The sequence below is a fragment of the Hordeum vulgare genome, chromosome 4H, assembly GCF_904849725.1.
Source record: "Hordeum vulgare subsp. vulgare chromosome 4H, MorexV3_pseudomolecules_assembly, whole genome shotgun sequence".
Taxonomy (NCBI): domain Eukaryota; kingdom Viridiplantae; phylum Streptophyta; class Magnoliopsida; order Poales; family Poaceae; genus Hordeum; species Hordeum vulgare.
This window is the reverse complement of record NC_058521.1, coordinates 379,071,599-379,086,340: the sequence shown is the minus strand read 5'-3', so window position 1 is coordinate 379,086,340 and position 14,742 is coordinate 379,071,599. Positions and strand designations below refer to the sequence as shown.

Sequence of the window (14,742 nt, the reverse complement as noted above, 5' to 3'; positions counted from 1 at the left end):
ACTGTCTCTTTAGTGAGTTCCTTCTCCGATCGAGGACGCGGTGGGGTTATGTCTGACGTAGGTAGGTGTTCAGGACCATTTATTTGATCATCAGTAGTTCACGTCTGTTATACGTAGATCTTCTCCCTCTTATTTCTTGTACTCGTAAGTTTAGCCACTAAATATATGCTTAGCCGCTGCTGCAACCTCACCACTTAACCTTACCTCACCCATTAAGCTTTGCTAGTCTTGATACCTTTGGAAACGAGATTGCTGAGTCCCATGTGGCTCACAGATTACTACAACACCACTTGCAGGTACAGGTAAAGGTTACTTGACGCAAGCGCGTTGATTGTTCATTTGGAGTTGCTTCTTCTTCTTCTTCTTCTTCTTCGATCTAGGATGGGTTCCAGGCCGGCAGCCTGGGATAGCAAGGATGGACGTCGTTCTTCTTTTGTCGTTTGATTTCGTCCGTAGTCGGACCCTGCTCTTACTCTTGATGTTTATGTAATGTACTGATGTGACCCTGATGTAGCTTGTTGCGAGTGTAAGCCAATTCTAAATATATCTCTTCTTTTTAGTACATGTACTTGTAACGATATCCATTCTTGCGACACGACGAGATGCGCTTCTATCCGTGACGAGGCCTTCGTGCCAAATTGAGGATAGGGTTGCATCTTGGGCGTGACAAGCACCATCATTCAGCAAATTTGGCTCTGCACCATCAGTAACCACATGTGTGTGTACAACATCCGTCAGAAGATTTGCAGCATCAGTAAGCAAATTGTCTGGTTCTGTGCTATCTTCTGCAACCTCTGAAGTTGGTTTATCAACATTCAAACAGATGATGTTGCCTGAATTGCTTGCATCAACAGAACAGTTGGCCACTCTAACAGGGCTTTGAAATGATGTCTCCTTCGATATCAAGTCTCCCCTGAAATTACTGATGAAGTCTGAATGGTCAACCATTATTAGAAGCACTTTATGATTAACACTAGCTCTGATCACTTGCTGCAGATCCTCATCATCTGTAATTCTCACCAGGCCATCAAATATTTTCTTGTCAGGCAAACACCAGTAGATGATGTGCTGATTCTTAGGATATCCGAACCAGTTTAGGTGCTGTTCTAATACTTCATAACTAAATGTGGCAGGATCTAAATAGTCCAGCACCTCCACAGAAGAGTTATAATACTCCAGCTCACTGACTGCTCCTAGGAAAATGCCACCATGCTCAATTTCCAGTGTGAAAAGGAGTGCACACACTTTTTCCCATTAATGAATCACACACTGCATCCAAACAGTGCAAAATTCAGTTAAAACTACATGATGTGTTTAGTTAAAACTAAGCACCAGATGCAAAAACTCTTCTTCTCACAAGATCTAACAAGAAAATGTAACTTGCACACACACAAAAACACAACAACTTCTACAATCCTAAATACCAGAACCTAAATCCATAGCTTAAGCATGTTAAAACTACATCAACCATAAATCAACACCAACTCTTCTTCTCTCTTCTTCTCACCAGAGCAAGAGCAAAGCATTAAATCATCAGCAGCAACATATGTAATACTAAGCAACAACTCTTCTTCTCACCACAGCAAATCATGGATCAGCAAACCAGAGAAGAGGAGATCACGGAGGACAAGAGAGAACAACGAGAACTACCGTAGTCTGGTGGGTAAACAGAGTGCGGCCGGACGAGGTGGGTCGACGCAGGCGGTTCCCGGCCGCCGAAGAACTCCGACAACGCCATCAGGAGAAGACAAGCTGACGCGCACGAGGGAGAGGAAGAAAGAAGAAAGAGGAAAAGCGGCCCACAAGGGAGAAGGAATGAACAGAACAAAAGTTGTCGTCGTCGTGGAACAGAGGAGTTATTAGGGTTATTAAATTCAGCTGTTTTCTTAGGTGGTACCGACAGCAGCCGATTAATAACTGATAAATGCAAGGGCCTGGGCGCAAAATGACCAACCCTGACCCACCCTGTCCACTTGGCGTGCTGTGAATGGCTGTGGCCTGAAAGTGCACAACACTTGCAAGTTCTAGGACTAAATAGGTGCACTTTGCAAGTTGTAGGACCAAACCATCACATGTGCTGCAAGTTGTAGGACTTGGGATGCTATTACCTCCAAATAATATGTGGCGCCAGCAGTGCATGTGCATGCATCACAAGGCAGTGACTGGAGCCTTGTATCAGACATTGCATTGCACTGCACTGTTCCAGCAGCACGCTGGCGCACTGCATGTTCATGTCAATCATGTCCCATATTTAGCATACATGCGCAGAACAACTAAGTAAGCATGCATGCATGCACCTGTAGGACCCCTAGCTGGCCACCTCTTGCGCTTGTGCATACCCTTCTCAACTAAATACCCAGCCAGGGCTTTGTAAGAGGTGCCCTTGTCTTTATTACTCCTCTCTCTCTCTCCTCAAGCTGCATGCATGCATGCCCTACTAGCTAAGCCTGCCACAGGGTGAGATATTGATGGAGATGAGAATGATGGATGCAAGCAAAGGACATACTACAAGGCCTAGCTATTACCTATACACATGAGTGCAGATGTATGTGTGCATGTGTGATGTTTCTTGTGTTTGCTTGCACAAGATTTATGGAGAGAGAGAGAAAGAGAGGCGTGGCTTGCTCCACTAATAATTCATGTAGGTGAGTGCTATTGCTACAGCCTCGATTGACCAGCTAGTAGCGTTGAAACGCCACTGTCTATGGCGTTTGGCGCGTGGGTAGCAACGCCAGCATCACTGGCGTTTCTACATGGACTGCAACTCGACGGTAGACTCGCGTTTGTATGTGGACAAGAAACGTCAAGATAGACTCACATTTCTACGTGAAGAGGCAACGCCACGGGCTGTGGCATTTCTAAAAAGGTCAGACCATAAAATACTTTCAAGTCAAGTTAATTATGTGAATTCTTTTCGTTTTGTGGGCCAGAACAGTGATTTTATCCTGCTACCGCGACAACCACTTGCCACACCATTGCCACGTCAGCACGTTCACTAGAGACCTACCGCCGTTGATCATGATGGTAGCCTTTTATATTCTACCATCAACGTCTATCACGGTAAAAAAATCAGATTCGATGAAATCGTGTTAAAGTTTGGCATCAGGGTGAAAACAGTGAATTTGCGCGCGCTAGGAATAGGATACTCTCGGCATTACCTCAGCCGTTACGTCATGCTCGGCTTGAGACCCATCCAAGCGGTCCCTTTCCGCCAACGGCCGCATCTCCTGTCGGCTGGACCTGCAAGAGATCTCGTGAGACAACTGGGCCAAGCTCAGCATCCCCTTTCCTTTCCCACAGTCGATGGAACCATGGAGAAGCCGTTCTTGTCCGGCTCGTCGACGCGACGAGACTGCCGCTCCAACACCTGGCCCGCGGGCAGCCTCACGCACGCCGGACCCCGCCACGTCGCCGGCCTCAGAGCTCACAGTCATCCACAGAAATATCGGAGCGAGCTACGCGAGTGAGTGACGAGGCAGCTTTCGAACCATCCCTTTCGCGGTTTACTCCCGCTCTCGTGCTTCTTCTCCCACCTTCTTTTTCCGCAAGCAAGCCGTATATGCACGCATTATCTCTTCGACCTCCTCATTCTCCTCTTCTTCTTCTTCTTCTTTTTGTAGGTAGCAGCGCCTACTTTCTACCAGCGACCATTCCGTCTTTTCCACCAGTGACCATTCCACTCCATCACATGGGTCAAGACGAGCGCCAGGATCCAGAGCTGCCGGTCATGGACAAGGAGCTCTCCGGCGACGCGGTAACCTGCGACTACTGCAGCGGCCCACAGGCGGTGGTATACTGCCGGGCCGACAGCGCCAGGCTCTGCTTGCCGTGCGACCGCCACGTGCACGCCGCTAACGCAGTCTGCTCCCGCCACCTGCGCGCCCCGCTCTGCGCCGCATGCCGCGCCACCGGGGCCGTCTTCCGCCACGGCGGCCCCGAATTCCTCTGCTCCAACTGCGACTTCGCGAGGAGCCGGGACGGCGAGCTGCCGCTGCACGACCGATGCACCGTCCAGGGGTATACGGGACGACCGTCGGCGCACGAGCTCGCCGCTCTTCTCGGGGTCCCCGACTTGGACAAACCCTCGGCCGCCAAAGCCGACGACGGTTGGTGGGCCATCTGGGAGGAGCCCCACGTGTTCAGCCTGGAGGATCTCATCGTGCCCACCACTTCTTGCCATGGCTTCCAGCCCCTCGTCACGCCCTTGTCCCCAAAGGTACCTGCTCGCTCGCTCGCCGTCTGCCAAAATTAAATTCTCAAGTTTTCTGCTCTTGCTCTGAATTCTCACACCTAGCTCTAACTGATCTGCAAAAGATCCACAACTCGTCGCCCAATGGAAAGACGAATGATGAGGTCATACGGCAGTTACATGAGCTCGCGGAGGTCGACATGGGCGGCGGTCAGATAACACCTCGTGAGGAGGCAGAGCAAGCTGCTCATCAGTTGCCTTCCTGGACACAGCCACACTACACTGCTGGAAATGGCGATTTTGGCACAGATAACAGCCATGAGGTTGCAACCATGCCAACCCCTGGTTACGAGGTATAAATTTAATCCACGTACTTCAGTCTATCTGACTAATTTCCCCATGCTTGATAGATATATTACTGTGACTGTAGCCAGGATTTTTGTTCCACCACTGCAATTACTCATCAACCAAGAAGAATTTTTGCTCGGATGTTAACTGAATTTGTGTTTAGACAACTGGTAGTATCTGCGGCATATCTATTCAAACGGAAGACACCAGAGAAGTAGAGATATTCTGCACCATATGTGGCCAAGTATTCGCGGCAAGCTTTTCTATCAAGTCATAGCTATGTTGATGAGGCATATATTTTTTTAAGCATCTCCAACATGCGCCCAAAGCGCAAAGCACACAAATTGAGTTTACAATGCATACACATCTAATTTTAGCACGTCGGTGAACGCTGGCTCCAACGAAAACAGCAAAATTTGACGCGCGAGGCATTGCAGCAAACACGCAAAAACTTCAATGAATGCAACGCATTTTTTATCATAAGTTATTTTAAACGATACATAGCATAGTTGCATAGATAGCCTAGATAGAGAGAAACGATAAAAAACGATACATAGCATATCATAGATAGTCTAGATAGATAGAAGACTACTCATCGTCATCAGACTCCGACGTGATGAAGGCGTCAGCCCAGCGTTCATCGTCGGAGGACTAAATTGACGATTCCTTCAGCTTCATCTGAAAGTGTGCGGCTATGCGGCTTGCTTCCGCGTAAGCCTATCTTCACGATAGGCGGCTTGCTCCGCTCTTTCCACCCTCCTTTGCACGAAGAATTCGCGTTCGTTGAGAACGTCGTGCACCACTCCGCCATGGCATGCTCGTCCATCTCAGCAATGCTGAGGCGGTGCTCCCGCCTCCGGTTCCGACGAAGGTCCTCTTCGGTGACAACCCATGGACGAGGAACGAGGTTCTGCGTCCACTCCAGCGTCATCACCTCGGGGAAATTCATCTTCCTACAAGGCCTGTTGAGGCGCCACGCCGCCGCGTCGTACGCGCGGACGACCTCGTGGGCGGTCTTGAACATGTCGAGGCCGAGGCAATTGTCGTCGGATCGGATCTCGACGTAGAAGGTGCCGGAGGGACGTGCGCGGACGCCGCGGTTGCCCGAAGTTCCCCGGCGGCGCGGCGAGAAAAGAGGCAGAGGGGCGCGTGGCGAGGCGAGGGGGCGACGGTTTCGGTGGAAGGGCGCGTGGCAGGCGCTGCATTTTATAGGCGCACTCGAGGTCGTGCCCTAAATCTAGCACGCGCCCACCCGCTTTTTTCCCGTGTGCGCGCAATCGTTTTTCGCACGCCTGAGTTTACCGCTTCCGTTGGAGCGCGCGAAACCGTCCCGCGCACGTTAAAATGGTGTTTTACCGCCCGAGTGTGTTTTTTACAACCGTTATTGGAGATGTTCTTAAGTCCAAATTTCTACAGCTCAACATACATCTCTTGGAGTTACAAGGAACTCACCATAAGTAAGAAGAATCTCCCTAATTCCACTACATTTATTTTCTGAAAAAGGATGAAGGAAGCTGCCGCCCTCTGTATCAATTGATGCATGCAGATATATTATTAACCATGCATAGAAATAAAATCGTATGTCTATGAAGGGCTCACAATCTGAGCAAGACAAAAACAAATAATTAAAATAAAAAAACTGTCACATCTGGCAAGACCAAAATCAGGCTATGATGCATATACACCTAGCCTATTATTAACCCGTCGTTCAAATCGGCTTAAGATAGCCCATGTGCCCGTCTCTCATCGGTTGCATCCAATAACCATAAGCTTCCTCTAGTCCGCATGGTTGAGTAACGACCACGTACGGATTCAAGACGTGGCCTTATATATAACCTGCAAAAAATTATTAAAGGTCTTGTCATTAAAAATCATGTCATTTCTAGTGTTCCATATGCCCAAAGTAATGCACATATTCCAATCCAAATATGATACGCCATAGTTCCGTTTACTCCACTGAGCCACGTCCTGAATAGCATATTAATATTCGTTGATGGAGTGATGTTGAAAGCAATATGAAGAGTGTGTCATAATAATTTTGCTATAGAACAATCGAGGAAAAGGTGTCTAATTGTTTTATTTTGATCACAATAGCAACATTTAGAACAACCTACCCGTCTTCGCTTTATCAAATTATCTTTGGTTAATACAACTCTCTTGTGTACAAATCAGATGAATATTTTAATCCTAAGCGATATTTTAATTTTCCACATATGCAATGATCTCGAAAGAGGCCCAAAGTCAATTAAATCCATGTACATTGATTTTACTGAGAAAATACCATTGGTAGACAGCTTCCAGTGAATCTTATTGGACTGGTCAAAAAATTGAACATTCATCAATCATGTGACCAAGTGCAACCATGAATCCCAATGTTCTCCCACTAAGATTGTCGGAATTTGATATTAAGAGATACCATATGTAATATTGTGGCAACATAATCTTTCTTATGTTGTAGGGACGGATATTGTAAGGCTAGAGGCGTATCCCAAGTCATGTGTCCTCACAGAATTTGTTTGTGAATCTGTTTGTGGCACTGATACCTACTATAAACTTCACCCACTAAAAGAAGGTTACCTTCCTATTCATTAACCCCTTTCAAAAAGGTGAGTCGTTAGGTCTAGCAGTGACCTAGACCAATGTTTTAGAATGTAAGTATTTATTCCTCAAAATTTGTACCCACGTTCCTTCAGTCTCAGCAAGTAGGTATTTATCTTTCACTTCTAAGTTTTCAATTCCTAGACCCCCTTGGTCTTTGGGTCTGCAAATGATATCCCACCTTGTCAATCTGTATTTTTTCTTAGCTTCCTCGCACTGTCAGAAGAAATGAGATCAGTAAAAGTCTAGTCTTTTTCGTACACCTACCAGTACTTCAAAGAAAGATAGAAGAAACATCGACAGGCTAGTCAGAACCGAATTAATCAGAACAAGCCTGCTTCCATAAGACAAAATCTTGCCCTTCCAGCAGCTTATTCTTTTTTTGAATCTATCTTCGATGCATTTCCGTTCCTTATTCGTCAAACGTCTATGGTGAATTGGGATCCCTAGGTAACTAAATGGTACCGATCCCATCTCACATCCGAAAAGTTGTCTATAAGCGTCTTGTTCCTCATTTGCTCTTCCAAAGCAGAATAGTTCGCTCTTGTTAAAATTTATTTTCAACCTAGACAACTGCTCAAATAAACATAGAATAAGCTTCATATTCCTCACTTTTGCAATATTATGTTCCATGAAAATGTGGTGTCGTCTGTGTAATGTAGTATGAACACTTCTCCCTCTACAAGGTGTGGAACAAGTCCTCCTACTTGGCCATTCTCTTTAGCCCGACCAATGAGGACTGCCAACATATCTACTACTATGTTGAACATGATGGGAGATATGGAATCTCCCTGTCTCAGTCCTTTATGGTTTGAAAATAATACTCGATGTCATCGTTAACTTTAATCCCAACACTACCTTTCTATGAAGGCATCCACTTGTTCCCTCCAGGATTCCTTGAACCCCTTTATGCGTCAGGCCTGTTGAAGGAAGGGTCATTTGACCTTATTGTACGCCTTCTCAAAATCCACTTTAAAGACAGCCCCATCGAGTTTCTTGGTATGCATTTCGTGGAGCGTCTCATGTAAAATGACAACCCCTTGTAGGATATGTCGCCCCGGCATAAAAGTTGTCCATGTCGGCTGGACTACCGAATGGGCTTTGTGTGCAACCTATTCTTGCCAAATTTTGTAAATATTTTAAGGCTGACATTGAGTGGACATATCGGTCCGAAGTGCTCAATGCAAATAGCCTCCACCTTCTTTGGCAACAACGTTATTGTTCCAAAGTTAAGGTGAAATACCTCTAAGTGGCCATTGAACAAATCATGGAACATAGGCAAAAGATCATCTTTTATATTATGCCAACACTTCTTATAAAATTCCATAGTTAAGGTGAAATACCTCTAAGTGGCCATTGAACAAATCATGGAACATAGGCAAAAGATCATCTTTTATATTATGCCAACACTTCTTATAAAATTCCATAGGATACCCATCTGGTCCCGTTGCCTTATTTTGTTTCATTTGTGTTATTGCATCAAACACCTCCTTCTCAGTAAACCGAGCTCGCAATACCTCATTCTCGTCCGAGCTGAGCTGTGGTATGTCACGTGTTATGTTCTCATCCGTAGAAACAAAATTCTCTTCGGGACAATCAAAAAGTTTCTTGTAATATTTGGAGATGTACAATTTTAGATTCGCATACCCTACCATTGTACCCTCATCTTGTTCAAGTTCTATTATCTTTTTCTTCCTATGTTTGTCATTCGCAATCATGTGGAACAACGGTGTGTTATCGTCCCCCTGGACCACCTTCATCACCTTTGCTCGAAGGGCCCATTTCATCTCCTCCTCTCTCAGAAGATTTTGTTACTTCTTATGAGCCTCAATCTTAGTATTCCTATCTGCCCTATTAAGAAGTGAGGACTGTGCTCTCGCGTCTAACTCATTAACGAGCTGAGTTAGCCTCTCCTTTTCCACTTTGTAAAGTCCACTTTGATTCTTGGCCCGGCCCCTCAAGAACTGGCACAAGTGCCTAATTTTATTTTACCACCTATCCATACTAGATGACCCACTAGATTCCCTGGCCCATTCTATAGGAATGAGATTCATGAATCCTCCTCTGTCGAACCAAGTCAATTCGAAAAAGAAAATATTTTTGTTTTCCACATGAGTTGCTTCCCCAGAGTCGAGAAGAAGTGGTGTGTGATCCGATATGGCTATCTGTAAAGCATGTACAGTGACCAGCGGATACTTCTGCTCCCATTCTACCTGGTGAGAATTTGGTCCAACTTCTCATATGTTGGCACCGGTAATGAGTTAGCCCACGTGAATTGTCTGCCAGTGAGGTCTATTTCCCTCAAATCGAGACTCTCGATGATCATGTTGAACATAAATGACCACCTTCCATCGAAGTTGTCATTATTTTTCTTCTTCTTGTCTTCTAATTATATTAAAGTCTCCCCCAACCAGAATTGGCAGCCTTTCATCCCCACAAATTCTCACCAAATCCACAAGGAAATCAGATTTAAGCGGAGGTTGTGCCGCCCCATATACAGTCACCAAAGGCCATCTAAAGACATTAGTTTTCGACCTAACCCAAAATTTGACGGCAAAGACTCCGTAAACCAGATTCAATACTTCTAAAGACTCGCATTTCACCCCAAGTAAGACCCCCCATACCTACCCCTTGGAGGTAAACAATGCCAATTGTAATCCACCCCACCTCAAATGGTGCTGAGAAATTGTGTAGTATAGTTATCTCTACCCGTCTTTAGAACAGCCATAAAATCCAATTTATGTTCTATCGATGTTTCTCTCAGGAATCTCCTTTTAGCCAAATCCGCTAGACCTCTGCTATTCCAAAAGATCCCTTTCATGAATCATCCTGGATTTTTTCTTTTGTTTCACTCTCGCACTTCTGCGCACTACCGGTGTGGGATAAACCTTCCTATTCCAGGTTCTTTTTGGTTTATCATGCACCACCTGTGAGTCGTCTAGACTAGTGACAGTGTTAGAAATGACGTCGGGTTGCAAAGAGGCCATATACCCCTCTAAAACCAAGTCCTCGTCCACATTCTGTAAGCCCTCCGTGGGAACGAGATCCTCACAGAGACTCTGTAATGCCGTGACTCCAAGATTTTTAATGTCGGGTTCATTCATAGATTTGACTGCCGCTATGTTTCTAATTATATCCAAAACTCTATTCGCTTCTAGGTTTAGAAAATCATTAATGAATTTAGAGGTTTCTTTGCCATTACTACCAAGAGATATCCCTAAGTTGTGAGCATTGCTAACAATATCATGTTCCAAAAAATGAAGAATTGAACAACTCGTATTAACGGACATACCTGTTTTCGATGTCTCGGAGCTTGGCGGCCCTCATAGCCCGCCCCAACTGCACATCATCAGCATCAGGCTGTGCCTAATCCAGTGACTAAAGCGCGTGTCACTAGACTTAGGATCCGAAATTCCACCGAAGAGATCCTGCCCGGACTGTGGCCACCTGCCATATATCCGTTAGAATCCGAAGTGATGGAGGGTAACTGTATCTCGGCCTTACTCACCAGCGCAACTATAACGTCCGGTGGGATGGCCGTAGTGAGGCTGCCCTCCTTAGCAGCCAAAGGTGAATCCTCCCGTGTCCTCATGGGTGAAGGAGCAGCTCCTGTCGAGCATCCCTCAACCGTCGGCCCTAGAAAGTGGTCATCACTCGGTGTAGTGCGAGGTTGATAACGAGGGAGTCCCTCGGGCCTCCTGCCCCGCGTGATCGGCCCTCACGTCCACCGGAAGAGTCCGGCGTGGCTGCGACCTGAGCTGTAAGGGGGTCACAGTGTCCTCCCATCGCGTCTGCTCCATCATCGCAATGGGAGGGGGACTCTCGCCTAATAAGTCCCCCTTCTTCACACGGTCGCCCCAAAGGAGGCTCAGTGCTGACGTCACCTGGAACGTCCCAAATGTCAGTGAAGTCGTTGGGGCGGACGATGGTGTCGACCCCTTGTTTGTTCGTGACTGTGTCGGCGGTTTCCCCTTCCTAGCATGCTCATCAGTATTCTCCTTCCTCTCCTGGTTACAGCTACCATCACCTTCGTCGGACATGTCAACACTTTATCCGAGAGCTTATTTATCCCTTATGCAACTCCTCAACCTCGACCTCGAGATCATAGCACGCTCCATCATATGCCCATGGAACAAAGTCTGAAATATACTCCGCATCGATAACACTGACTAGCAATCTCGCTATCCCGTGCATACGAGTAAAAGGCATGTCCACCTTCTCTGTTTTACCATCCAGAGATCCAAGACTCCGCACTATAAGGAAATCATCAAGCAAAGTATCTGGAACACCTGAGAGTCTGATCCAGACCTTCTCAAGCGGAATCCTTGTCGACTCTGGTTTCTTGCACTCGTCGAACTCAAGAATGCATTTACTCCCTGTGAACTTGCTGAAACCAAACTTCAGCAAGCGATCGAGATCCTCTCTCCTAGGGAATTCCACTCTGTAAACCTGGTCTTCCACCCTGACAGGCGACCAGTGAAAGGAATCTAAAACAAGTGTTCTTAGCTGCTGAGATACCTGCTCCTCTGTTAGAGTCCTGAGTCCCATGTGTAACCCTAACCAATCCAAACTTCGAGCACTCAACACGAGGTGTCATCGAGACAGTGTGTGGAGTCTCAAAGAACATCAACCTGTTGTTACTAACACCATAGATGGTAACCACAGGCTTAGGACCCAAGCGTAGCGGGTAGCCATCCGAAGGTTGGCCATGTTTCCTACAGATATCACACAGCTCAGTCGTGCAGTCAATCATAAAATGACCCGGCTCGCCATACCTATAGCATGTCATCTTTTCCTTCTTACGATAACTAGTTATCTTTGCTGATTCATGACTAAACTTACTATACCTGGCAAGAGTAGCATTGTCACGATCTAGGTTACATATGCGGGTAGTCGTGGGTGGTAGGAGGGCTAGAGAGTTTAGGCTGGGTCCCGTAAAAGCTGGAAGGAGATAGATCTGTTCGGGAGGTAAACCTCCCCCTTTTCTCTTATTTCTTTCTTTGATGCCTGATTACACGCTAAGGCCTCTTTGATTCAAAGGAATTCTATAGGATTTCTAGAAGATTGAAATCCTTAGAAATTTTTCCTACGTTGGTCCTTTGATTCATAGGGTTGGATCCCATAGGAATTTTGCCTATGGAATCTTTTGTACTGCGTTTCATAGGAAATCTAACATCCACTCCAACTTTTTTTACAATTCCTTTGTTTTTCCTGTGACATCAAACACTCATTGCTAATCCTATAGGATTCAAGTGGGCATGCCACTCCAACCCTATACTTTTCCTAATCCTATGTTTTCAAAATCCTATGAATCAAGGAGGCCCCATGTGAACTGACACAACTAATAAGGAAAAATCTGGACAGAATTTGAACTGACCAAACTAATTTGACTTGAAAGCAATAAAAGCAATTAGGACCTATCCGGCTAGGCCCAGTACCTTATGACATGACAAGCATACTCTCCCTTCTTTATTAGATGCTGCCAGATTTGTTGTAGTAGAATTTGGTCATGAAAATGAAAACCATGTCTAATTCTCTGGTATAACAGCTAAGGGTTCTAAAAAATATACAGAGAACCAATATAATCTGCAGTGGTTGTTATTTTATTTCACACATAGTCCTAGCTTACTTGATGATCCATTACCATGTTAGAGTGGTCGATTAACATGTCCGTTCATCTGTCTGGCAGAATGGTGGATGGAACAACAGCAATCATCATGCCTTAAATGATGCCTGCAAGGCCGAGTACGAACAGGAGCAGGCTCCAGCAAGCTCAGCTGAAGCATGCTTGTCATCGTTTGTTCAAATGCCAGAACTTTGCCCCAGCATGAGCAATGGAAGTATGATGGACGATAGCCAGCAGGCAAATCCTGGTATTGGTATGCCAATGCAAGCTTTCCCCAAAAGAAGTGGCTTTGATGTTGTTGCTGGCCCTGACCGCGACATTGTCATTTCCCGCTATAAAGAAAAGAGGAGGACAAGAAGGTGATCTTTAGCATATGGTTTTCCATGTGAAATTTCTTCCTCAGGATCGGATTGAGAGCATTGAATTTTGATATTGCGTGCATAACCGTATTTCACTTTGCAGATTTGACAAACAGGTCCGATATGAGTCCCGCAAAGCTCGTGCAGACAGCAGGTTGAGGATCAAGGGGCGTTTTGCGAAGGCAAATCAGAGTTAAGCCTTGACTTTGCAGTATATTTTGCATATTGGACATATGGAAGAACACTAATTAGGAGTGAGTGCAGATGGGGCAGAAGGCGTGAACATTTTGTTTGCCTTCAGTTGGGCAGATGGTAGCTCGTGTACAATCTGAATAATGTATGTTGCCAACATATGGCTATATTAATGTTTTGAGGGGAGTTGTTCTTAGTCCAACCCTTGTATATAGTTTCCATCTATGAACTCTGTAAAAGTTTGTACTACAGGCAAATGAGAGGCAAATGAGAGTGACTGTTATGCCATTTTTGCATAGTTTACTGAATTTTGTTGGGTTTTGTTGAGTAAATCATTTTCATGAATGGTGTCTATAGTACTCCCTCCATCCTATAATATAAGAACGTTTTTAAAGCTGAATGTTCTTATATCATGAGACAGAGAGAGTAGTTACCAAATCATTTTCATGAGTGGTGTCTATACTGATGGACGGATTATATTTTCACTCATCTACAGTTTGTCAAATTGGAGAGAAAAATTCAGTACTTGCAGTAGTAAAACACAGGTCTAGTTATATCAAGGAATTTTTTTAATAAAAGGAATATATTAATAAAAATGTTGTTCACATGTGTTGCCGCCCCCTTCTGCCAAGGCCGTCGTTGCAAGTCTTCAACACCCGATACACACGAAAAAACATGTGCCACCATTCTTCAACGCAAACAAAACTACTATTCATCGTTACAAGCCTCCGGTCGTAGCCATCATGATTTTTTTCACCACTATCAACGACATGGAAATCTATACATGGACTCGCAAGACAGCGAACCTTCTTGCCATACCCTCACGAAACCTCTTTAGGCTTCGTTTGGTTAAGGGGGATTGGCAAGGTTTTGAGAGGGAGAGATTTCAGTGGATTGGGTGAATCCCTTTGTTTCACCCAATCCTCTCAAATCCCCGGGGTTTTGCTTTCACTAATCCCCGAGGAGGGTTTTAAAACACATGGATAGGTCCCGACGGGCCGAATCTAGGCAATGCAGCCACCGACCGCCGCCAACCCAGGCGAGAACCGCCGCCGCGACCAGCCCTCCACGACTGGGACGAAGAACCAAAGACCGGCCGCCTCCAAGCTCTGCCCAACGCCGCCGCGCCCTAGCCCAGCGCCGCACCTCCGCCCGAGATCGCCGGCTCGCGCCGAATCCCCACATGCGGAGAGGAGAAAGGGCCTCGCCGCCGCCACCACCAGCCGGGCTTTGCCCGGCGGTGCGGACATGCGGCGACAATGGTAGAGGATGTATGAGGAGACGCTGCTCCGGCGGCGGCTGGGTAACCTCCAGTGACGCGCTCGTGGGGAGCGTCGCTGGAGCGATTCGTTTTCTCGCGTTGTCGGACTTCCTAGTTGTCATCAGTGATTATCTAATGATGATAGAAATCGTGAATCTTCATCAACTTG

At 46.0% G+C, this 14,742-nt stretch overlaps 1 protein-coding gene and 1 long non-coding RNA gene across 3 annotated transcripts; one reads left to right on the top strand and one right to left on the bottom strand.

Moving 5' to 3' along the window:
- The first annotated feature begins 3,281 nt into the window (after positions 1-3,281).
- Positions 3,282-13,600, top strand: LOC123448668 (zinc finger protein CONSTANS-LIKE 13-like). 2 transcript variants are annotated; one of them, XM_045125631.1, is made up of 5 exons: positions 3,282-3,463; positions 3,621-4,216; positions 4,315-4,542; positions 12,825-13,120; positions 13,224-13,600. In XM_045125631.1, the coding sequence occupies exons 1-5, from the start codon at positions 3,304-3,306 to the stop codon at positions 13,315-13,317; spliced, it is 1,374 nt and encodes a 457-aa protein (XP_044981566.1). In that variant the 5' UTR covers positions 3,282-3,303; the 3' UTR covers positions 13,318-13,600. The 2 variants fall into 2 exon arrangements, with proteins under 2 accessions (XP_044981566.1, XP_044981567.1); XM_045125632.1 differs by lacking the exon at positions 3,282-3,463 and adding an exon at positions 3,474-3,501.
- LOC123448669 lies at positions 6,067-12,817 on the bottom strand. Its single transcript, XR_006631897.1, has 2 exons — positions 10,428-12,817; positions 6,067-6,373 (listed from the first exon to the last, which is right to left on the bottom strand). It is a non-coding gene; the product is annotated as an uncharacterized LOC123448669 (long non-coding RNA).
- Positions 13,601-14,742: the final 1,142 nt, after the last annotated feature.

Bases quoted from the DNA above. Each gene is read 5' to 3' on its own strand.
- LOC123448668 (XM_045125631.1), top strand. From the start codon at position 3,304: ATGGAACCATGGAGAAGCCGTTCTTGTCCGGCTCGTCGACGCGACGAG. The intron at 4,543-12,824 runs GTATAAATTTAA...TCTGTCTGGCAG, and splicing joins TGCCAACCCCTGGTTACGAG to AATGGTGGATGGAACAACAG. The intron at 13,121-13,223 runs GTGATCTTTAGC...TTCACTTTGCAG, and splicing joins GAAAAGAGGAGGACAAGAAG to ATTTGACAAACAGGTCCGAT.